The sequence below is a fragment of the Macrotis lagotis genome, chromosome 1 (genome assembly GCF_037893015.1).
Source record: "Macrotis lagotis isolate mMagLag1 chromosome 1, bilby.v1.9.chrom.fasta, whole genome shotgun sequence".
NCBI classification, from domain to species: domain Eukaryota; kingdom Metazoa; phylum Chordata; class Mammalia; order Peramelemorphia; family Peramelidae; genus Macrotis; species Macrotis lagotis.
In genome coordinates, this window is record NC_133658.1 from 678,739,450 (window position 1) to 678,766,275 (window position 26,826).

Consider the following 26,826-nt stretch of genomic DNA (forward strand, 5'->3'; position numbering starts at 1 on the left):
GACAATTATTATTAGTGAGATATTTCATATTTATAATAATTTGTTATATGAATAACTTTAAAACTACATTCATATTGGAGGAATCACTTTTGATGGCTATCTAACACAAGTAGATTTTTCAAACATTTGCTGGGCATTGATAAATTGCACTGAGTTGCAAAGATATCGATGTGTGAATTTAATGTAGAACAATCACTAAGTCCTGATTATGTTGAGAATAAGGATGAGTTGAATGGAGTTCATACTGGCTTAGGAAAATCAATTGTTAAATTTTCAGTAAGAGGATTTATGCCTCAGAAATGGGTAAATGCTACTCATCAGGGCTTGATTTTTTTTTTTATTGATTTTTAGGCCTAAGAATCCTGATGGACAAAATGTTAATAATGGAGATTAAGCTTAAAAAACATGAATGCTCTTTTTTTTCTGGAGAGCTGGTTGTTAAACATTTACCAGTTCATCCCTGAGTCAACCTTCCCACAATTAGAATATTTTGTGGAAGATGTAAACATTCTAATAATAGTGACATAGAGAAGGTCTTCCTCATTTGACTAATCTGGCAGCTCTGGGTTTATACTCAAGAGTTTATAAACCAAAGATGATTCTTTAGAATGTTGATTAGTTGTCTACTCTAAAAGGGAATATGTGACATATAAACCAAACAATTAGCTATTGGTTAGGTACTGACACTAGCAGAAATGACAGTGATATAAAAATTAGCTTATGCTTCTATTTCAGTAATAATATGTAATCATATATTAGGTATTGGTCAAATTTGTTAAAAGATGGAGAGGTTAATGGTGAATTTTTTTTCTTATACTATATATATTTTCTATATTCTAACATAAATTGCTTAATAAGAATATGTATCTAGAACTGAAATTAATAAACCCTGTAGAAACTAGATTTAGGAAACCTATAGACTAACAGTATTAGGCCACTAAAATCTCATTTTGGGGAGTGTGCCTCTGGGAAATATAGGAGGAAAAGAATATAAATATGCTCCTATATAAGGAAAAAAGAAGCCATGCTCTTCTGATTAATACAAAGAGTACCTACTCCACCAATTTATTGGGTAGCAGGTGAGTAAAGTGGTAGGTATCTTCAGTCAAAATTCTACTGGGAAGAAGGAAAATGAATTTCTCCAAGTTATTTCTCCTCTCCAAAGAAAACAGTCTCACCTAGTGTTTTTGAATATTTTGAATGTTTTAGTATTTTCATCAGAATTTGCAAATGAAATTTTACTTGTCAAAATTTTCAGAAAGCTTTCCATTGTAAAAAGTGATTCAAATAGTTACAAATTCTATAACTAATTAAAAAAGCAATCTTCTAAATTCTCAAAATTAAATCAGGTTGAATGATTTCATCAAATGGAAGGTCTAAGATACAGTTGACTCTGTCCTATGAAACCTTTGGGATTCAATGAAGGAGGGAGCCAGGGAAGAAAGTGCTTTCAAAGAATATGATAACACTAACTGATGAGCATTCCAAACTCATGGGGGAAATTCTCCTTATGTCAAAAAATAAACTGCAGCATACAAATATTCCAGCAACCCTAACATCTGGAGATTTAATTTCAAAGCAATTTACTGTCTATGACCTTTTAACTCCAAGTGTTTTATAATTCTTAGGAAATTGGTAAAAATCTAATATAACTTAGTTATTATATAACTCCTATAATTGAGATGAAAAATTTGTATACATATGAAAATTGCAGCTTTCAATCTAAAATGAAAAATGAAGACAGAAATAACTTCTTTTGATTAAATTTTGGAAAATTAAAAGGTCAATGGCATTCTCAAAACAAACATTCACTGCTTTAAATAAGAGAATTAAATGAACCCATTCCATCTTTTAATTGGGAAACAAGAGAAAACAATTCTGGAGATAGTAATCTTTCAGATTACATAAAAGATTACATAAGGGTGAGAGTATCCAATAAAATATTGTGGTCACCAAAGTTTGCCATTTCTCTTTCTTCTTTTATAAGACACATCAACTGGAAAATGTCATCTTTATCCAGAGAAAAACTATCCAGTGTAAATGTAGACCAAAATTTACTATCTTCAATGTTTAAAAGTTGTCTTACATAGTATGTTTTTTTCTTTCTAATGTTTTTACCCATTTCAATTTGATTCTTCTTTCAAAACATGATTAATATTTATATGTGTTTAACACAGTTTTACACATATAAACTTTCTGTCAGGGGGACGGGAGAGAAAAATTGAGAAACTTATAACTTTACCAAAAAATGATTTTGAGGGGCCTGACCCTGCAGTCAGGAGGACCTGAGTTCAAATGCAGGCTTAGACATTTAATAATTGCCTAGCTAGGTGACCTTGGGCAAGTTACTTAACCCCATTGCTTTAAATAAATAATTTTTTAAAAAATGATTTTGAAAACTATCTTTGCATGTAGTTGGGAAAACAAATATTTAAAGATAAGACATATCAATTCATAACATATGTTAGTGATACAAATATATAATATATGTGTGTATATATATGTACATGTGTGTGTGATAATAGATGAGTTTCAACTGATTGTCTATGATATCAATTATAGCTATATTCTGAAGTTTATACACAAAGTTCAAGAATCTTTCTTCATGTGAGAATGTTTGTCCTTCATTTCCAAAGAAGACCACAACATCAAGGAAGTGATGTTATGACAATCATGTGAATTGGATTTTGAGTGAGGGGGTGCTGTGCTAAGTCATCAGCCTCACTTTGTTCTCCAGAACTATATGGGTCCAAGGGCAAGATATGAATCAGTACTACTGGAGATGGGCCTGGATGCAAGGCAATCAGGGTTAAGTGCCCAATATCATACAGGAAGTAACAATCAAGTATCTGAGGTTGGACTCGAACTCCCGTATTCCTGACTCCAGGGCCAGTGCTCTATCCACTCACTACACCACCTAGAATAATAGCATGACAAGAAGAAGGATGTGGAGAAAAAGTTTTTTTCATTATTATTTTTGTTCATTAATTCAACCCAGTAACCTTACAAAATGGTTCACTTGTCCCTTTCCCTTAATTTTTGTTTGTTTGTTTAACAAACTCCATTATTTGTCATTAAAAGTGATTAAGGCTCTGAAAAAATGTGGCTACAAAGAATTAAAAATCGAACCTCCTTAATCCCCACATAAAAGTGATTGCTAGGTTAATGTTATCCTATGCCTTTGGAAAGCTACCATCTTATAACTTTTCACTAGTATTAGAATAAAAATCATTAAGGGAAATAACATGGAGATTAGTGCTCTTAGCATTTAATGGTATATTGGATTCTTTGTGCTTGCATTTGTTTAGAATAAGCATCTTAGAGAAAATTAAGTTCTAAGCTAAGGCTAGTATTTAGAATCCTAGAAAAGGCTTTTGGGGAACAGTTTAACTTTTCTGTGTGTTTGTGAGAAAAGATAATGTGACTATGGATGTACCATTCTCTAACCAGGGCAGGGCGGGGGGTGGTGGTGACATTTGACTAATGTAAAAAAAAAAGTGTTACTAATTTAGGGATAGTGGTTTAAATTTTTTAAAAGTATATGAGACTCCACAGCAGCAGTTGCAAGCACTGGCTGTAACTGTTTGGGGCTCAACTAATATCACTGACAATTCTGGTACAAGGCTAAAGAAACAATCCCTGTTGGCAACAGCTTCATCAGAAGTCCAAGAAAACATATGTAGACATTGAGTTGGGCTATTTCTGAATCTTGAGATGAGCCAATGACTCTCTACACCTCTGGGCACAAGAAAATTTAAATTATACACAGGAAGACTTCTAAGGAGTTGACACCCCATGTAATGATGTTTACATGGGCTATACAGTAAAAACCTGGTTCACATAGTTACAGAACCCATGAAGCATTTTACCATATATTATTCCATTGAATAATGTATATACTATATACATTATTCAATGTATTCAATTCTATATATATATATATATATATGACAGAAAAATGGACTTTTCATGAAAAGACTTGAGTTGTCTTTTGCGTATATATAACATAAGACCATATTATGCATGATACAGTTTCACTTCTTGTAGCCTATAGGAGAAAACCAATTTCACTGGATTATATCCTACAAAACAGATACCATTTTGATGAGAAATAACTGGGTTTATATTTTATTAGTAGTAAAAATAGGTCACATTACCCGCATAAATGCCTGATGCTTCTTGCACTTTTCAGTAGAATTAGATACATTGATGCTTCCTGAAATCGTGTCAGATGTTCCATTAGAAGAAAAGTAAAATCTTGATGGGGTCTCAGTCTTTCTCCCCACATCCAGGCTCATATTATAATGCAAAACTACATCATCAAAGAAAGGAGAGAAATGAGCATCAATTTTCTAAAAGTAACTACATTAAGGAATTTTTTAAACTATTATTGGTAATAATGCCATTTAATGTTGCACTATGTGTTCTATAAATATCTTATGTTCCTTATCAAATTTTTGAAAACTCTTGAGTTAAGAAAAAATAGTTAAAATACACATTAAAATTATTGACATAAAAGTCAAAGGAGATTTACATAAATAAAAATTTCATTATAAATTATGGATGTTTGATTAGAAATTATGTTAAGAAAAGTTTAGTAGATACCCATCTGCCAATGAAAACGGATTCAAGTTTTCTAAGAAAAATTTTATTTTAGTGGCAAAAGATTCAGCTAAAAGTTTAAACAAAAAGAAATCAAAAATAAATAGATGAATAAAGTTTACTCTATTAATTTCTACTAGGCCAGAAATGTTTTGCAAACTGTATACTATAAAAATGATTTATCATTATCATTCCAAACTAAATAAATCATTCTCTTGAATAAAAATCAGGCATTTTAGGAAATGAAATAATTCTTATAGTTCACTACAGTATCATTTAATAATGCACCCTCTCAAGGGAACCTGAAAAAAATAACACATTTCCCAAAATACTGCTTTATCTTTCAGGACTAGCTTAATCATCTCATCCTTTTTCCTAAGAACTGATGTGTGCCAAAGGAAGTACACAATCGGCATTTAGATGGCCAAACACGCCTGGGCAAAAATTACAGTTTCCACTCTTAGTCCAGTGGAAGCTTTTGTAGGTAAATAAAATTCATTAAATATAAAATGATAGCAGGCAAAGAGCGAGTGAATGAAAGAGAATAAACCACTTTCAGTAAGACATAAAATGTGCTAGTTTGATTCAATATATCTCCCTTACATATTGTCTCCCTTGGAGTCCTTCTCAGACTTCTGAAAAAAAAAAGATATACTAGTAGCAATGCAGGGGGTGGTTATGTATATAAGATCTCTGAGTTATGTTTAGAACCACTTTCCTATTGATAGTAAATGTCGGGTTCAAAAAAAAAAAGACAGAATGAATACAGGGAAAAATATATTTAACCAGGATCTAAATCCAATAAGCTGGATTTTATGCATTGCTATATGATTCACTCTGGGACCACCTACTCCTCCTAAATGGCAGTTCTGACTATAGCCTGACAAGAAATCTGTCCCCTGTTTGCCTCAGGTTTTTTCCCACTGTAAAATGAGTATCATCATAGCACCTACCTGTAAAAAACAAATAAGATCATATTTATGAAACACTTAGTACAGCACTTACACATTATAGACCTTCCTTCCTTCCTTTCCTCCCTCCCTTCCTCCCTCCCTCCCTCCCTCCCTCCCTCCCTCCTTCCTTCCTTCCTTCCTTCCTTCCTTCCTTCCTTCCTTCCTTCCTTCCTTCCTTCCCCTCCCTCCCCTCCCTCCCTCCCCTCCCTCCTTCCTTCTTTTCTTCTTTTGTTAAAATTTATTCACATTTCTATTGAACAACTAACTATAGCAAGAATAACTGAATCGGGCATTTTACAGACAAGTATTGGCATTGCATTTGCTCTATTTGTCCCCCAACTTGGGGGACATGTCAGAAATATAAGAATCATTCTTACAATTTAATTTTGACTAAGGTTTGTTGTCATTATTCTGACCTTCTATATATTAGGGAAGGAAAGAAATAAGCATTTATTTAGTGCTTATTCCATGCCAGGCACTAAACTAAACACTTTGCAAATATTTTATTTAATCATCAATCTTATTTAATGTTAGTTGTATCTCTAATGATAGGAGGCAGTCATTGAGCAATCAGTCAACATTGGCTGCTCCTAGTTCTGACCTTGCCACTAAATTGCTATGTGGCTTTAGGTCAATCCTGTAAATTCCTTAGGTCTAGGTTTTCTCAACCCTTAAATGGAGAGTTTAAAGTAGATAATTTCTAGTATTTATTTCTTATCTCTCAGTTTCTATGTAATCTATAATTTAAAATGATCCCTGGGCTGGAATGGTAACCTTTGCTTTTTACTATCATCTTTTAATTACTTATTTTTGAACTACACAACTTATGAATTACTTGTATAAGTAGCCTGGCACACATTGTCATTCCTATCATCTCTTCACAAATAATTTGAACTACTTTTAGTCTTGATCTATAGATAAAATAATTAGGATCATAAATAATCAGTATAAATACTAGATTAAATTCCATGAAACTCAGAATATATTTCAAAATCAAATATAAATGATTTTCAGATTATCCAATATTTTGGATTATTCACGTCAATGCTCCACTACTACTAGTACATATAAGTGAGAATTGGCTATTTAGACTGTAACTGGCCCTTCTCCCAGAAACTGGTTTGTTGTCATAATAAATCATTAAGAAGCAGGCTGTTCTTTATTTAAATTAAAATTTTATTCTGAACTTATATCCTATCAAAGTTTCAATGATAAAAACAGGCTGGTCCATATAAAAACACTTTGTTCTCATCAATCCATCTTATCAGTCTAGCCCACTAGAGGCAAAATATGGCAGTCTACTATAAATTAACTTTAATGGCATCCTTTGAGTATAAGTAGGCTTCCCAGATACCTTTAAAGTTGATTATCTTACAATATATTTGTGAGAATAACATTCTTCTTTGGACCCCATCCAGGGCTCCCATATGTCAACCTCTTCCTCATCACCAATTTGCTTCACAAAGATAGGGAAGTTAGAGGAAGAAGACACAAATCAAAATTAATACAGTCACTAAGGATACTTTCAAAAGATTCTTGACACATCAGGATCAATACTACTTAGCAAATATTTAAGTGTGCAGAGATATACTCATGCACTATTTAGTATTTATATAAAGGCAGACCTACCAATATAGCCTGGGACTTCTCGGCCTCTATATGAAAAGCAGAGGGTCAGTTCCATGCATACAGAAGGCTGCCCATTTTCAATACATTCAAATATAGTTCGGTTCACTGAATGAGGATGTTTTAGAGAAGCTTCAACAATCACTACTGGCCTTGTCCTATAAAATAAATAAGATGACCAATTTTAATTACAGAATAATTTATCACTAAGTAGATCCACTAATATGCCTTAAAAAGTAGCAGTCATAATTTCAAGTACTTATTTTAATCAACATCTGCATATACATCTACAGACAACTTACTTCATGAGCTGTACTGAACATGTTAATAGTTCACTTAAAATTCATTAAAATATTTTAATTCTACTTGAAGACATTTAAGCACATAATTCTAGTGAAAAAATTTAAAGATTAAAAATCTTTAATTACTGAAGTTCAGAATACCATAAAAAAACATTATGAGGTCACAATCACCTTGCTGATTTTGAAAACTATCTCTCATCATTTACAATTAAGCTCAATTCTATTCAAGCACTGAAATGTATCAGTCTCACCTCAACACCACAGCAGAATCAGACAGAAAAGCACCAACTGCTACATCTGGAAGGGGGAGAAAATAGACACAGATTGATGATCACCATTAGTCAAAAGGAACTACTTCTCATCCATAAATACTATATAATATAGTCACCTTTTCATTATATCAAAACACCACTAACAAATAATTAATTAGATGTGATATTCTAACATCTCAAAATACATTTATCATGCTTTTTTCTTAAATAAGATCATTTACAATGGCCCACAGGCTTATCATGCTAAGTATCTGTAATATAGAGAAGTTTGTTAAAATTGAATTGGTATTCAACCATGGAGATAGAAACTTCCACATAACATTATATTTTCTCTTCTTTGCTAGTCTCTTCTTATTAAGGTATAATAACTTTTAATATCTGCTTTTTAGTTCTTTCAGAATCCTCTATCCAAAGGACCACATATGATAGAATTAAAGCTGGAAAAGTCCTTAGAAATCATCTAGCCTAATCTTATTATTTAATAGTTGAAGAAATTGAGACCCAGAGAAGTCAGATGACTTTCCTAGGGTCACAGCCATAGTTGTTGCTATAGTTATTGAATTGTTTTAAGTGTATTTGATTCTTTTTTTTTTTTTTTGCAAGGCAATGGGGTTAAGTACCTTGCCCAAGGCCACACAGCTAGGTAATTATTAAGTGTCGGAGGTCTGATTTGAACTCAGGTCCTCCTGACTCCAGGGCCAGTGCTCTATCCACTGTGCCACTTAGCTGCCCCATTGGTGTGTCTGATTCTTTTCTTGGCAAACATATTGGCTCTTAGAATTTTGAACTGGAAGGACCTTAGAAATGGTCTTGTCCTACTCCCTCATTTATTGGATAAGGAAAATAAGGTTTAAATTTAAATGACTTGCCTGAAAGCAGAAAAGGCACAAGAGAGAAAACCAGAGTGAAATTCAGGTCACCTGTTCTCAAACCAATTCTCTGAGGCATTGAAAGAGGGAGGATGATCGAGTTGAGGACAAAGCTAAGCTTCTTTCAGGGATGCTCAGTTGTTTTAGGGAAAGCACCTGACCTATTTTCTGAATGCAATCAATTTTGTAAATGGCTACAATCTTGAATGGGTTAAAGGTTTTCTAGATGAGTTCTTGCATCATTTTGTGACAAAACACCTTCTACCAACTGTCTCATTTACATTGATACAAACAAATATTTTCATTCACCTGAATATCCATTATGATCTGCATCAATGCCTCCAGATATTGATTGTCCAAACATGCTTAAGGACTGGCTGATCTGAAGTCCTTGGATTCTCTGTAAAAACAGGTGAACTGTATGGGAAGATGTTTCAGAAAACCTCAATTCCAAAAGGAAATAAAGAATTAATTCTGGCTTTGAAATGTCCTCTTTTCGTGGTACTTTTAGTGACATGACATCTAGGAATTGGTCTTAACTTGTGACAAAGAATGAATATTATGAAAAACTGCTTTCCTCCTAAAATGTGAAAAGAGGGAGTTTCCTAGTATAGGACTCTCAAAAAATGTCCTTTTGGCAGTTCCACCCCCATCCTTTCCCTCCATGTCCCTTATTAGTTCCAACTACTGAACAGAGCTTGAAAATAAGGCAGCAATAGAGTATGGAAAGGGTCTCAATCAAATGAGATAACACAGTGCCTGGGACACAGTAGATGCTATGTTATTGTTTATTATTATTATTATTATGATTATCAGCAGCAGCAGCAGCATCAATCATCATCACTATTTTATTACCTAAAGCCTGACTAAACACCATCATATTTAGCTAGATTGCTTTTGATAAATTCTAACAAAAAATAACTATGCTCACCATGATTTCTAGAAAATAATCCTTATATCTTATATCAATCTCTAAATATTTATAAGCTCCTGGCTTATTAACCAACTTGAATAAAAAGAGATCTCTTAATTGAGTTATATGATACACACATTGGCAGCTAGTGGGGACCATAGTGCACAGGGAGCCTGGAGTCAGGAAGATTTATTTTGCTGAGTTTAAAGCTGGCTTCAGGTATGAACTAGTTGACCCTGGGAAAGTCACTTGACCCTGTCTCCCTCAGTTTTTCTCATCTGTATAATGAGCTGGAGAATGAAATGGCAAATCACACAATATCTCTGCCAAGAAAACCCCAAATAGATCATGAAAAGTTGGGCACAACTGATGTGACTGAACAACAAAATTCATAGAAGTAATTCACTTTAATTGAAGGCCCCATTTGAATATTCTACACATCAAAAAATTCTCTGTAGACTCAAATGCCACTTTTATAACAGTATCCTTGAAATAAGTCTTTCATCTTCAAATTAGAGGGAGCCATCTTTTTCCAAAGTCTGACTTTTTCTCATGACCTCATTGCTTCTTAAAAGGCAATTTCAAAATAGTGATAAAAATGAAGTTTTTTGAAACCTTATTGAAAATTACTACATATTTGGTCAGTCACTTGGCTACTAACCATTTATTAATGTATATATAAATCATATGTGAATGTCTATAAATGAATATTTCTCTGATTAATTTGATTTTGTAAGGTATGTTTTTTGAATCAAACTTGACCTTTATTAACAAATGGAACTGCTGGTGAGGAAATTCTCTATTATCATAGATCAGCAGCAGCTCACCCATATCTTATAGTCTCAGAGAATTTCCTGAGTGACTTCCCCAAGCTCACACAGAATTTGTGTATTCTGATCTGAAACTGAACCTAGCAAAGCCAGTTGTCTACCCACTATTCCAAATATTAAATTGCCTTACTCCTTAGTTGTCAAACAAAATACAAAATGCATTATAAATATTTTCTCTTAATGCAATCTACACAGAGACCTGCTTTATTTATTGTTGTTGTTTAGTCAATTAATCATGTCCAATTCTCTGTGATTCCATTCAAGTTTTCCTGGCAAAGATACTGGAGTGGTTTGCCATTTCCTTTTCCAATTCATTTTTGCAGATGAGGAAACTGAGGCAGATGGTTTAAATGACTTGCCTAGTGTTATAAAACTAGTAAGTATTTGAGGCCAATTTGAACTCAGGTCCTCCTATATCTGGGGTTGGCACTCTAAGAACTGTATCACCTATCTGTCTTGCTTTTTTTCTATGAGGACCCACAATTAATTAAACCTTAAGAGAAATCACAATCAAAGTGAAGGGGTCCATTTTTAAAATTATGATGATATAAGTGAGTCAAAATCCAAGAAAATATAGACTCTTTAACTGCGGGGATGGTTTCAATTTTTTAAAAAATCCCCAGAGGGCAGTTAGATGTGACAATGGATAGAGCACCAGTCCTGAAGACAGGAGGACCTGAGTTCAAATCCGGCCTCAGACACTTAATAATTACCTAGCTGTGTGACACTAGGCAAGGCACTTAACCCCACTGCCTTGCGAAAAAAAGAAAAAAATCTCCAGAACCCATAATAGCAAATTGCTTGACTCACAGTAGGCACTTAATGTTAGTTGATCGATTCATTGACTGAACAAATGTTGAATTTTTATCTTTATTGCAATAAATAGTGGTCCATTTGTTAAAAATTTTGCAAATTGATAGAACCAAATAAATCAGCACAAGACAAGAATGTTTAAGGTTATAGATACCTTAAAAGTTATCTTATCCATTAATTCTCTTATTTACATATAAGTCCTGGAAAGTTAAAGTGATTTTGCTCAGGATCCAGAGATAGGACTCAAATCTCTCCCTCCCTCCCTCTCCCTCTCCCCACCATCTTTCCATCTCTCTCTCTCTCTCTCTCTCTCTCTCTCTCTCTCTCTCTCTCTCTCTCTCTCTCCCCCTCCATCTCTTTCATATTTTTCTCTTTTCTCCCATCTTTCTCTTTTTTCCTCTTCTCTTTCTTCTATCTCTCCTCTCCTTTCTCTTTTTCCTTCTTTTCTGTTTTTCTCCTCCTTCCCCCTCTTCATTCTTCCTTTCCATTCTCTTCTCTTTCTCCTTCCTCTCCTCTTCTCTTCCCCCTCCCCTTCTCCTTCCCCTTCCTTCTTTTTCACTCATCTCCTTTCCCTACCCTCTCCAACTCCTTTTCCCCTCTTTCCTTTTCTCCTTCTTTCCCTGCCCCCCATCTCTCTTCATACCCACACCCATACCCCTACCATATTTTCCTCCTCCCAAGTCCATTAATATCAGTCATTCAAAGAAAGTTTTCACTGCTTTGGGAAAAAAAAAGAATACTTACCTGTGAAAAGGATGGTGATATCCCATCTATTCTGCCATTGTAAATATAAATAGCTCCACGTAAATCATCTTCTTGAGGAGCCCCAATGGCAACGTCTAGAAAAGCAGTAAGAAAAATACATATTATTCAGAAAAATAAGAGCAAAAGTAACCATGTATTATGAAATTATATTCTTTAATCATGCTAATTTTGATGACTAACTTTCATGACATTTTAGTTCAAGTGAAAAGAATAAACACAGCAAGTTTAATAATAACTCCCATTCACAAAGTCTGTTAAGGTTTACAAAGTGCTTTTCACATGTTACCTCATTTGATCTTAGCAAACTTCTTGTAAGCTAGATGTCATTTTTATCCACATTTTATAGATGAGAAAACTGAGGTTCAGAGAGGCTGATTTGCCCAATCATATAACTAATAAATACCTCAGGAGAGATTTGAAACTCAACTTCTTGTCCCCAAGTCTAATTCTATCCATTGTTATACTGCTTTTCCTAAGGAAAAAAAAAGATTTAAAATCTACAAAACCTGTCCTAAAAGAATTCATTTCTTGAATCACTTTAGGTAGTTAAAAAAATATAAATAATAGGAGACAAAATTTTTGTCATATAGATATCCAAATGGGTTATCATAACTCAAAAATGTATTTATCAAGTCACCAAAATGATGGTAATGAGCTTATGTTTATCTTTATCAATAATGATAGTGAGCCACTTGAGAATTAGAGAAGGAAGAAGATAAGAAGGATAAGCTATAGATTGGTGATCTCCTCTTACTAGCAGGAAGACACATAAGGATAAAAGAAATCAACAGTCCAATAAAATATAAAAAAATTAAAAATAATTTATAAAAGTAGGAAGAGAATAAGATTTTTGTACTAGAATATAAAGCAAAATCAAGGATTTCCTTATTATAGAGGTAGCTGAAACATGATCTAGAAAGATAAGAGGACAATGACTTCTTCACATAGCTACTATTGTGAAGTATACAATTTCTTTGTATACTAAATAGTAAATATATTGGAATTACAGTAGAATTCTTAGCCTTAGGGGTGCAATGCATAAAGCACCAGCCCTGGAGTCAGGAGTACCTGAGTTCAAATCCAGCCTCAGACACTTAATAATTACCTATCTGTGTGGTCTTGGGCAAGCCACTTAACCCCACTGCCTTGCAAAAAAAAAAATAATAATTCTTAGCCTTAGCATCTACAAACTTCCTGGGAGTCTGTTTTTGGAGGGGGGGGGAATCATCACCTAATTCGGAACACAAGATTCCCATTAGAGATTTAACAGATTTACAATTCATTTCGACCATGGTGGAAAGTTGTCTGTGATTGTATTTCGAATCAGCAACAAACATAAACACTCCAAAAAAAAAATCCAGACAATTTTAACTTGGGTGGCTGACTTGTGCTGGTTCCCCTTAATGTGGTGGCTGAAAGTCTCAAATATAAACTAGAAAAGAATAAGTATATTCTTGCTAGGGAGTGACTTTTACTATACTTTAAAAATGGGAGCCAAGAAAAGATATACCTGAAAAGCTGAAACTCGGTGGATCACAGCAGAGAAAAGCTTAGTTATCACAATATTTGGCAGAAAAGAACAGTGCTCTGAAACAATATGAACAGTAGAGACAGTATGTCCTGCAAAGATGATATACCTAGCAGAGAAGATGTATCCCATGAAGAACAAAGCCATGTTGACAAAGATGCCAATTAGAAGGTTGCTACATACTGCACCAGAGGACCTTGGCAGTAGCAGCCCTGCACTAGAAATCAGTTGCCTTGACTATGCGATTGCCTCAATCACAAATCTGTCCTAGTATGCACCATTACTGTATTTTCTACATTCATACATATTTTTTGGTATCTTTTTGCAAGGCAGTAGGGTTGAGTGGCTTGCCCAGGGTCACACAACTGGATAATTATTAAGTGTCTGAGGCTAAATTTAAACTCAGGCCCTCCTGACTTCAGGACTGATGTTCTATCCACTGTTCCTCCTAGCTGCCCCCTACACATTCTCTTTATATGGCCTCTACCTTGTGTAACTTAACAACCTGTGAGAGTATTCCCTATGTTTTCATGGGGGACTTTTTGTTGCCATTTTACATGTTATACTGTTTAACTAAATGTCTTTTACTTCAAATTAATATCTTCTGACTGACTAATAAAAGTAAACACATAAGTGGGAAGGGAAATGGGGAGGCTCAAGAGGTATGCTTTTTTTTTTAGGTTTTTGAGAGGAAAACAGGGTTAAGTGGCTTGCCCAAGGTCACACAACTAGGTAATTATTAAGTGTCTGAGACTGGATTTGAACCCAGGTACTCCTGACTCCAAGGCCGGTGCTTTATCCACTACACCACCTAGCCACCCCAAGAGGTATGCTTTTGAAAAGATGCTGATCCACAGAGTATTTCACACTTTAGGTGGTTTTTCTTGAGTCCAAGCAGGAGAGGAAAGGTTATACCCAAAAAGCTATAAATAAATAATAATAATAATAAATATAAACATATATGTATAAAATAAGAGTCAACATACTCCTTATATCTTCCATAGAGGACAATTAATAATTGCACCAACTAATGGCTCTGTTTATATTTTAATTACAAAGATTATCTCCATTAAATTCCTGTTTAAAATCCCATTATGGTATAGGAGTAACCTTGGGTTCTTGAAATCTATGACATTAGATTACAAACTCTTATAGGTTTTTACCATACTGGAAATACTTTGAGTCCCTAGTGATGGACTACATGTCCAAGCTCATCACTAGATTGACCGGTTTAACATTTTAGCTCTCAAAACTTACTATTAATTTACAAAGGAGTTAGGGTAGATACAGAGAAGAACCTGGAGGTACAGAGAAGAACCACACCTTGAAATATTAAAGTATGAAGGATAATCATTTGCTTAAATAAGAAGCCTATGGCTTGAATACTGATGTAAATCAATTTAAATGCTGACTTAGCCTGGATCCCTGCTGTGAAATGCTATGTGTATGGAAATTCAAGCATAGTTTTATTTATTCATGGGCACTAATGACGTCAATTAAGACAAAACATCTTATTTAAAATAAATAAATGATGAGCCTTCAGAGAAGAATAATAAATAAGCCTCTAATCAACAACTTTCCAAATTAGCCCTTTCCTGTTGAAGGCATCATTTACTTTTTAGTTCTGACATGCTATACATCAACAAAATCTAACTTTTTAGGAATTCTAGGATAAAGTATTAGATATTTTACTGATAAATGCTTCACATTTGCTTATGAAATCTAAGAAAATCAGCACCCTCAGGATAATAAGGAATTGTTTGTAGATTGCTAGACAGTAAAACTGGGAGCCAGTGGCACTTGAAAGAATTTCTAGGTCCTCAGGCTGTCCAGACACCAAGATGTTAACCTCTGATTTTTGTAGCTGTATCTTCTCAGTGTGCATTATGCTCTCTCACCTTGGAATAAGTCTACAGTATAGCCCCTGAAACCTGATCAAACATCACTATCTTACATAGCTAGGGATTCAGAATCAATGAAGAACATAAGACTAGTACAAAAAGGGCTTAGAGACCCTGTAGATTCTAACACCAGGATGTTCTCACTTCTCCAAATCATCCTTGCTTTGGCCTCTTTTTCTTCTCTTCATAGTCTTTATACTATATTTGAAAAGTTGAACTATGTTATACTTCATTATGGAATCCCTTGCCTTTGCTCTATCACCATTCATGTCCAGCAAAGAACTAATGATGCATTCTTCCTGCCATCTGCCTTCTGTGCCTCCTATTTTAATGAAACCCATTAGATCTGGAAGGCCATATGCATGCAATGTGTCCAATGATATCTAATCTAACCTCAAATGGGAAGCAATGTGGCATAGTAGGTAAAGGATATAAATATAGACATAGATATAGATGAGATGGAGAAAGAAGATATAGCTATAGATGATATAGATATAAAAAGAGATAGAGATACAAGTAGAGAGAGAAATGGATACAGAGTCCATGAATATAAATATATATATAATTTATATTTATCTATGTCATCTAATAGTATAAAAGTCTATTATCCTCTACTACACCTACAAGAATTCTCTGAAATGAATGAATTGTACTTCTATGATTGTAAAGGGAGTTTACATCTACAAAATGACAACTCTTGAAATACACCACCCACCACCAAATCTTTAAGAGTGGTGTCCTCACTCACTGGACAAATCTTTTATTCTTCTCTGATTGACTATTATGCTCTTCACAATGACTGTTAACAAACGTTTCTTCATTTCTTCAATCTGCTATCATTCTCTAACCCTAAGTCTTGGTTAATGATTTCACCTCACAATCAGAGGATGAAAAAGAAATTGAAGGAATTAGAATTGGGAAGGAAGAATCAAAACTCTCACTCTTTGCAGATGACATGATGGTGTACCTAGAAAATCGCAAGAAATCATCCAAAAAACTAGTGAAAATAATTAGTAACTTTAGCAAAGTTGCAGAATATAGAATAGACCCTCATAAATGCTCAACTTTTCTATATATGACTAGCAAGATACAGCAGGAAGAGCTAGAAAGAGAAATCCCATTGAAAGTAACCTCAGACAATATAAAATGCCTGGGAGTCTATTTGCCAAGGCAGATTCAGAAATTTTTTGAAAACAATTATGAAACACTTCTCACACAAATTAAATCAGATTTAAATAACTTGGCAAACATTAACTACTCATGGATAGGTAGAGCTAATGTAATAAAAATGACAATTCTAAAAAAAATTTAAAAAAATTTAAAAAATTAAAAATGACAATTCTACCAAAACTAAACTACCTATTTAGTGCCCTACAAATCAAAATTCCAAAAATTATTTTAATGAGTTAGAAAAAAGTTGCAAGTAAATTCATATGAAGAAATAGTTGAGAATTTCCAGGGATTTAATAAAAAAAAGTTCAAAAGAAGGGGGCTTAGCCCTACCAGATCTAAAATTATATAAAGCATCAGTCATCAAATGGTCTGGTATTGGCTAAGAAATAGAGTGGTGGACTAGTGGAATAGACTAGGTGCAATAACAGGAAACAATTATAGTAATCTGCTGTTTGGTAAACCCAAAGAGTCCAGCTATTGGGATAAAAACTTTCTCTTTGATAAAAACTGCTGGGAAAATTGGAAGTTAGTATGGAAGAAACTTAGATTAGACCAATACCTCACACCCTATACCAAGATAAGATCCAAATGGATACAGGATCTAGACATAAAAAACAATACTATAAGCAAACTAGAAGATCAAGGACTACTTTACCTGTCAGATCTATGGAAAGGGAAGCAGTTTATGACTAAGGAAGAGATGGAGAACATCACTATAAAAGCAAACTAGATGATTTCTATTACATTAAATTAAAAAGATTTGCACAGACAAAACCACTGTAACCAAGATCAAAAGAAGTGTAATATACTGGGAAACCATCTTTACAACTGTTTCTGACAAAGGACTCATTTCTAAAATATACAGAGAACTGAGTCATATTTTTTTAAAAAGCCATTCCTCCATTGACAAATGGTCAAAGGATATTCAAAGATGATTTACAGATGAGGAGATCAAAGCAATTCATAGTCATAAGAAAAATTGTTCTAAACCATTACTTTTTAGAGAAATGAAAATTAAAGCTTCTCTGAGGTACCACCTCACACCTCTCAGACTGGCCAATATGACCAGAAAGGATAACGATCATTGTTGGAAGGGTTATGGGAAATCTGGGACACTATTACATTGTTGGTGGGGCTGTGTACTTATTCAACCTTTCTGGAGAGAAATTTGGAACTACACGCAAAGGGCAACAAAAATGTGCATAACCTTTGATCCAGCAATACCACTACTGGGTCTATACCCTCAAGAGATGATGAAAAAGGGTACAAACATCACTTGTACAAAAATATTCATAGCACCCTTATTTGTTGTGGAAAAGAATTGGAAATTAAATAAATGTCCTTCAATTGGGAAATGGCTTAGCAAACTGTGGTATATGTATGTCATGGAACACTATTCTATTAGAAACCAGGAGGGACGGGATTTCAGGGAAGCCTGGAGGGATTTGCATGAACTGATGCTGAGTGAGATGAGCAGAAGCAGAAAAACACTGTACAACCTAACAGCAACATGGGGTGATGATCAACCTTGATGAACTCACTCATTCCATTATAGTACAATAATCACGGACAATTTGGGGCTATCTGCAATGGAGAATACTAGATGTGTTCAGAGAAACAACTGTGGAGTTTGAACAAAGACCAAGGATTAGTACCTTAAATTTCGAAAAAACAACTATCTTATTGTCTGATCCTGCTATCACTTATACTTTATGTTTCTTCCTTAAGGATATGATTTCTCTGTCATCATATTCAATTTGGCTCAATGTATACCATGGAAACAATGTAAAGACTGACAAATTGCCTTCTGTAGGGGTAGGGGGAGGGAAGTAAGATTAGGGAAAAATTGTATAACTAAAAATAAATAAAATATAAAAAATAAAAAAATAATAATTTCACTTCACCACATTACTGAGAAAATCAAGGTCAGCAGTTCCCTTTACATTTTTGAGCATTCTCTGCTCCTTTGTTCTAGTTTCTGAGGAAGAGTTGACCCTTTTTTACATCCCACACACTTCTTTCTCTTTTAAGATCATTCTTTCTCTGTCTGTCTGTCTGTCTGTCTGTCTGTCTCTCTCTCTCTCTCACACACACACACACACACACACACACAAATCTTCAACATTCTCTTTTATATTAGCTCTTTTGCTACCTTACCTAAAATGTATTCAGATCTCCATCATTAAAAAAAACAAACAAACATAAAGTTGATTTGGTCATACTCTCAAAATATCATCTATCATACCTTCCTTTTATCTACCATTTCCTACAAAGAGCTATATATTCTCAATAATATCAGAAAGCTGATGGTATCATCTTTCTATTGTTCTTAGAGTTAGATTTCCTTCTTTTGATAGATGAGGAAATTTATACAAAGAGAATTAAATGACTTACTCAGGGTCACACAGCTAATAACTGTTTGAGATCAATTTGAATTCAGGTTTTTCCAATTCCCAGCACTTTTTCTTCTATACCAGCAGCTATATTGTATTTAACTTTCTGTGTGCATTCTATATATCCACAGGAAAACATTAGCTCCTGGAAAACAACTTGTTTAATCTTTGACATTGTATCTTCAATAATTAGCCCAATGCTTCTCATGTAAAAAACATTTAAAATATCTTTTGTATTGAACTTATTTGGGTATTACATACATTAAAGTTATAGATCAATAACTGAAAGCTTTTTTATTTAAATTTTCTGTTTGTCTCTCTCCATTAGCTTGTGTGTGTGTGTGTGTGTGTGTGTGTGTGTGTGTGTGTGTGGGTGTATTTGAGAATCAACCTTTGTCATCTAGGTCAGTCAACCATATATAAAAGAGGCATTCACTAAATATTCAAAGAAAAATATAAAGCATAATAATGAAACCCTATTAACTTAATTTTTCTGGTTTATATGACTTCCTTCAATTTCAAATCTCATCATGTGCAAGGAACACTTTCCAGTTCCCCTTCTGTTTTGGATATGGCTTCTATAGACAGAGTTGTTAGCATGTTGCCTTCCCTTCTAAAATGTGAACACCCTAAGCATGGATCATATGCTTTTACCTGCCTCCACTGTTTAGTGCAGTAACTTCCACAAAGTGAGTGCTTAAGAAGTAATTCTTGACAAAGTGAATCCACAATATTTTTGAAAAATAACCCAAAATGAATATGATTTGAAATTTCTCAAATGTCAATTAAAAAGACAAAAATGAGTCAAACCATGAATGTTTACATTTAAGACCAAACTTAAAATATCTAAGTGAAGACAGAGGGTACTGTCTCAACAAATATTATTTTAAAAATAAAAAAAACTAGGAATCTAACAACACATACTCATATTTATGTAGTATTAGCTAACAAAGCCTACTATATGACATACAGTGTCTACCCTTCTCTAATTCATTATGAGGTTTTCACACACTGGATACTAGCCAATATCTTCAGGAAAAAAAGGTCTAATTTCACTTTTCTAAGCACGACTCTCTTTTGTATTATGCTAGTCATTAGAATTAAATCATTTGGACACAGTAAATACAGTTGATTTTCTCACTTCCCTTTTACAGCAAAGTAATTGGTTTTGTAACAATTCTACTATAGAAGGCAGCCATAAAAAGAAGTACAACAAACATAAAGCAATTCTGACTAGAACTCATGAATTATGATGGGAAAAAGATTAAAGGAAAAGAGTGCCTTCTTTTCTACTTAACCCCTCCACACCTGTCAAAAATAAGAAATTTGAAATCTACTGAATTACCACCACCATTATGAGAAAGCAGAAAACATAAGGAAGGAAACAAGACAGAGACAAATATAAAAGATCTAAGTCATTCTGGAGTTTTTACTCTTACAGTATCAGTCAACTGAAATTTAAGATACTGAATAAAACATTTGGGCAAACAAGATACCTTTCATACACATTAGCTTATATTTGAAGAAATGTCTCAGAATATAGAATGTTTTCCATTGTTTAATACAAAAAAAGGTCATCAAAGTTTACTGAAAACCTCAACTCTGCTCTATATCCACTAGAGCAATGCACTGCGCTACTCTTTCCATTCCAGCATTCATTGATCAACCCTTCTTGTTTCTTTGCACCAATGGAAAACTGGTAGACTCTTCTCAGGAATCAGCACACTTGTCCCTAATAAAGCATCTTGCCAGATATCTGGGACATTCTTACCTCACAACTTTATTTTAATATCTAATATGAGTAGGTGGTACAGTGGATAGAGTTCCCAGCTTGGAGTCAGGGGAATCTGAGTACAAATTCAAGTTCAGACATCAGTTATGTCACCCTGCACAAGTCACTTAACTGTACTTGCTTTAGTTTCCTCCTCTGTAAAATTAGCTGAAGAAGGAAATGGCAAATTACTTCAGTATCTTTGCCAAGAAACCCCCAACGGTGGTCTTGGATAGTTTGACATGACTGAAATACTAAACATCAAAAATATATGCATAGATATCTATATACACATATGTATTAGCACAGGTTCTTAATCAGATGTGTCAAATAAAACTATATTTTCTATTGGTTATAGAGAAGAGTGGATTAAATAGTATTTACATTTATCTTCATGGAAATATCCACCAGTTTAAAAATCATTAGTAAGCATTATATTTTTATTTCTATACCCACATGGTCACATCCATGCTGGCTACTAAGTTCATGAAAGTACTCCCAGTTCCTATACTTAGAAAAACAAGACATATACTGACAATATAGATATACAGTTCTGAGTATTTTCTGAGTCCTCTAGGAGAAAATGAAGCCCAATATTACTCACTTTCATACATGAGTGTATAAGATGAATTCAACCACAAAATATTTAATTTGACATTACCTTCAAAACCATCATTATCAATGTCCCCTAGATTGACTATGGATTCTCCAAATCTTGCAGCATAGGCATCACTTCCAATCAGCTCAGTTTCCATTTCTTTCATTTTTGCTTCCTAGAAAGGGAAAAAATCATTACAGACTCATATCATTTAGAGTTAGAATCTGATATTACTGTTTTAATATGAAGTTTTTAAGTTCCAAACACTTGGGGGAAATGCAGACTGAAATTTGTTATCTATTTTAAAATGAACAAATTTTGTATGTGGGAATTTGTAGTTTATAGAATTGCTATGTATACTGGAAACCATACTAGGGTGTTTTGGAAGAATTGCTCTTATGGACAAGATCATAATCAATAAGAAAGAATTGGTTACCAAAGTAGAAATAATGGGAATTTGGGAGGAAATGATTATGCCATTTCAGAATTCATGATCTAGAGGAAAGATAAAGGTAAAAAAAAAAAGGATAAATAGAATCTTATAGCCTAAAATTGTCTGGGGAAGTGGGTTCCTAGTAGGATGAAAAAAATGTTCACAATGCAAAGAATGAAATAATTATAATGAGGGAAGAAATGGGAAAGATATCTAAGATTAATGACTATGACTTCTGACCAAGATGGCAGAGGGAAGCCAAGGACTGTTTCAAGCTCTCCTGGCTTTCCCTCAGAACTAACATGAACTAAGGCTCTAACAGATTTTGGATCCAAAGAACCCAGACAAGAATCGAAGAGAACATCTACCAAGGTCTGTCACAGGGGAGCATGGGTGAGCTGGGTGCAGAGAGCAGAGACTTAGTGCAGGGGTGGCAGGGTGAGGCACTGACCTGAGACTGGGACTGACCTGTGAACAGCAGCAGCAGAAGTGTTTGCTGTGTGCCTGGTGGGTGGGAGAGCTGGCCAGTTGAGGTGGCCAGGCTTCTATCTTACCAACTTGGTTGGTCTGAAAAACCTAGGCCACAAGCCCCTGTGTTTCCAGGGGTGGAATCCCTGTATTTCCAGCTGAGCCCTGCCCCTCCCCCCCATTCCCTTGCTATGTTAGGGCTGACTTTTTCCACAATAAATATAAATAGTCCCAGGTCCTTTACATTGCTCCAAGGCCCAGGTGTGGGCTGCAGATCTCCCCAGCTGATTGCTGATTAAGTTGATTAAATTTCTAGCCTGAGGACCCAACCCAGATTGTGTAAGAACAGGTTTAGGGAGTTGGCCATAGACACCAATAATACAGACAATCCAAAGAAAGCTTCTGGCATTCCTTATTAGTCAGCAGACTAAGTAACCTCCTGGAGTTCCTAAACCCAATGAGCAAGGCTTCTAGAAGTCAGGTCTCAGAGGAAGATATAAATTTGTCTCCAGTCCCCAAAAAAACTTATTAGAAGAGTACAGAAAGGAGTTTAAACATCAAATGGAAAAATTGGGAAAAGAAATGAAAAAAAATAAAAAAAATAGCATCTTACAGAAAGAAACAAGTCCTTTGAAAACGCAATTATGCAAATGGAAAAATATAAAAACTCCCTCAAAAATAGAATTGAACAATGGGAAAAGGTGGTGCAAAAGGTAAAGGAAGGAAGGAAACCCTTCTCTAAAAATCAGATTGGAATCTGTTAAATAAAATCAAAAAATGAAACAATAGAAGAAAATGTAAATTACCTCATAAGCAACTGACCTGGAAAAGAGATCCAGAAAAGACAATTTAAGAATTATAGGAGTCTCTGAAACTTAGCAAGAAAAAAAAAAAGCTTGGACTCCATATTTAAGGATTTAGTGAAGATAATTGCCCTGATATCCTAGAACCAGAGTGCAAAATAGTCATTGAAAGACTACATCTATGTTCTTATGAAAGGAATCCCCAAATGAAAACACCAAGGAATATTATGCCAAACTCCAGAAGTATCAGATCAAGGAGAAAATTCCACAAGCAGACAGAATGAAACAATTAAAATGTCAAGGAATCACAGTTAGGATTACACAGGAACTGGTTGCATCAGCATTAAGGAATCCTTTGCTTGAATATGATATTCTAGAGAGCAAGGAAGCTTGGATTACAGCTAAGAATTCACTATCCAGCAAAACTGAGCCTTCACCTTCTGAGGAAAAGTGGACATTTAACAAACAGAATATTTTCAACTTTTCCTGAAGAAAAGACTAGAGCTAAAAAGAAAATTTGGTCTTCAAACAAGAAACTCAAGCGATACAGGAAAAAAGTAAACGGGAGAAAAGAAAAAACAACTATTATCCAATAAGATTAAACTAATTATATCTTTGAGGACCTGGGAAGAAGATTCTCATAACTCTTGAGAACTGTACTCTATTAGAAGTAATATAAGGAACAGACATCCATGACATGTCTATGACTTTGATGGAATGATTTTAAAAATACTATCTCATTAAAAAGGGAACAGTAAAGAGACAGGAGGAAAGGGGAGATTATATAGGGTAATTACATCACATGAAGAGGGCAAAGGACCTATTGCAATAGAGGGGAAGAACGGACCAGATTTGGCTCAAAGAGAAATTAACACCCACACTTAGTTGAGTTTGGAAACTTACCTTACTCAGTTCTTAAAACTGGCTAAGAAATAGAGTGATGGATCACTGGAATAGATTAGATGTAAATGAGACAGCAGGAAATGATTATAGTCATGTATTACTATAGTAATGTATTATTATTCTGGGATAAGAACACATGATAAAACTGATGGAAAAACTGGATGATAGTATAGCAGAAATTAGGATTAGACCACAACTAACATTCTATATAAAAATAAGGTCAAAAATGGGTGCAGAATTTAGATCTAAAAGACAACATTATAAGCAAATTAGGAGAACAAGGAATAGTTTACCTGCCAGATCTATGGAAAGGGAAGCAATTTATGACCAAAGAAGAGACAGAGAACATTATTAAAAATATACTAGATAGTTTTGATTCCATTAAATTAAAAGCTTTTGCACAAAACCTCTGTAACTGGGGCAGCTAGGTGGTGCAGTGGATAGAGTCCAGGCCCTGGAACCTGAATTCAAATGTGATCTCAGACACATAATAATTACCTAGCTCTGTGACCTTCAGCAAGCCACTTAAGCCCATTGCCTTGCCAAAAAACTAAAAAAAAATTAAAAAAACCCTTTGTAACCAACATCAAAAGGAATATTTTAAATTGAGAGACAATTTTTACAACTAATTTACAACAAAGGACTCTTTTCTAAAATACATAGAAAACTCAGTCAAATTATAATAAAAACAAATAAGCATTCCCCATTTGACAAATGGTCAAAGGATATGAAAAGGCAATTTTCAGATGAGGAAATCAATGTTATCTATAATCATATGAAAAACTGCTCTAAATCATTACTGATTAGAGAAATGCAAATTAAAGCATCTCTGAGGTACCATCTCATACCTCTCAGATTGGACCATATAACCAGGAAAGATGATATTTAATGTTGGATATAATGTGGGAAATCTGGGACACTAATGCACTGTTAGTGGAGCTGTGGACTGACCCAACCTTTCTGGAGAGCAGGTTGGAATTATGCACAAAGGGCAATGAAAATGTGCATACCCTTTGATCCAGCAATACCACTACTGGGTTTGTACCCTGAAGAGATCATGAAAAGGGATAAAAATCTCACATATATAAAAATATTCAGAGCAGCTCTGTTTGGGATGGCAAAGAACTGGAAATTGAGGGGATGCCCATCAATTGGAGAATGGTTGAACAAACTGCAATATTTGTATGTGATGGAACACTATTATTCTATAAGAAATCATAAGGGATGGGATTTCAGAAAAGCCTGGAAAGACTTGTATGAATTGATGCTGAACTAGAAGAATGTAATAGACCTTAACAACAACATGGGGTGATGATCAGTCCTGATGGACTTGCTTACTCCATCAGTGCAATAATTGGGGACAATTCTAGGGGATCTGTGATCTATATCTAGAGAAGGGACTTTGGAGTTTAAACAAAGACCAAAGATTATATCTTCAATTTTTTAAAGTTGTTGTATGTATTATATAATTTTGCTATCTCTCTAATCTTTTCTTTCTTCCTTTTGGATATTTTCTTCTCTCAATAGATTCAATTTGGATCTATGTATATCATGGAAAGAAATGTAAAGACTACTTCAGAGTCCCTTCTCTTGGGGTGAGTGGGAGGAAAGGGAGTGAGGGAGGAAAAAATTGTAAAATTCAAAACTTTGCAAAAAAATGATTACATACCACTGTATGTAATTGGAAAACAAATAAAATATTTATATAATATAAAAAAGATTAATGAAGATGCCAAGTAATTAAGAGACAAAGGCAGATGGACATTTAAAAAATACACACACACACACACACACACACACACACACACATATGAGTTGGGAAAATAAACCAGGAAAAAAATGTTCCTGTAAGAATAATTTTGGGAATACTATACTTAAAAATGAAATCTGATTGGATTGGTAAGAACAAAAATCTTGTTATTCTTTTAGACACTTTTTTGGGTGCAAGGAAAATACCAAAGAAAGGAGCACAATCTTTACCACAGGAAGAACAGAATAAAAAATGTTAAGTAATAGTTGAAGCTCAAGATAAGGAAAAGCTTTCATTGTTCATCAAACTTATAATTTTACTACTATTGGTGCTAAAATCAAATAAAATTCACATAGGATTATTTTAGAAATTCATGGAAGGATTTCATTTAGGCAAAATTTGTTCAATATGTCTAGATCTGAAATTTCATCAGGGTATGTACTTATTATTCCACTTACAGAAGTCAAAGGTCATTATCAAAGACCTTTAATATTCCTTGCAAATTACTGTAAACAATAAATCTATCCAATCAAAAAAACCAAAGAAAATAAATTTGAAAACTCAAGTTCATTAGAAGTGAGATTTGGTTGGTTACCACTGACTGTACTTCAATGGAAAGACACAAGTAATTAAATGCAGGAACCATATTTTAAATGTGAAATTTACATAAAATGATTAAAATGATCATAAACACTATTCTTACTCTTTAGCAAATTTTCTCATACTCTGAAGGGTGAGAGTAAATTAAGCCCACCAACCAATTACTCCCATCCAGCTTAACAAAGTCAACAAGATAATTAACCAGGTCAAAACATTTCTTAGTGAAATCAATCACAGGTTTTGGACAAAAGTAGGGAACAATCCTTCAATTCTCCTTCCAATTTCATAAAATATTTGAAAATAATTGCTCATTGGCATAAGGTAACTTACTGAGCCCGAGTTGATATAAACAAAAACTCTTCCTTCTTCCCTAACAAGACTGTGCATGGGGGCACCAACAAGTAAGTCAGAGAGGCCATCTGCATTGAGATCCACTGCACAAACTGAGGCTCCAAAATATGAACCAAACTGCATAAAGTCAAAGCAAACCTGGTTATGACTCTGATTAAAAAACAATGTCACTGTAATGTTCAATGTGGAAAGAAAGGCTGAAGCATATT

At 34.2% G+C, this 26,826-nt stretch overlaps 1 protein-coding gene across 4 annotated transcripts in view; it reads right to left on the bottom strand.

Annotated features, from left to right (window-relative positions):
• Positions 1-26,826, bottom strand: part of ITGA4 (integrin subunit alpha 4) — a 108,028-nt gene that overhangs the window by 45,235 nt on the left and 35,967 nt on the right. For 2 of the 4 annotated variants that reach the window (XM_074215570.1, XM_074215569.1), the window contains 7 exons: positions 26,597-26,734; positions 21,373-21,484; positions 11,925-12,019; positions 8,934-9,024; positions 7,735-7,780; positions 7,185-7,339; positions 4,158-4,312 (listed from right to left, as the gene is read on the bottom strand). In XM_074215570.1, the coding sequence (XP_074071671.1) occupies positions 4,158-4,312; positions 7,185-7,339; positions 7,735-7,780; positions 8,934-9,024; positions 11,925-12,019; positions 21,373-21,484; positions 26,597-26,734 (792 nt within the window). Of the gene's footprint in view, positions 1-4,157; positions 4,313-7,184; positions 7,340-7,734; positions 7,781-8,933; positions 9,068-11,924; positions 12,020-21,372; positions 21,485-26,596; positions 26,735-26,826 lie in introns of those variants that run through there. The other 2 variants (XR_012474237.1, XM_074215571.1) reach the window with 2 other exon arrangements.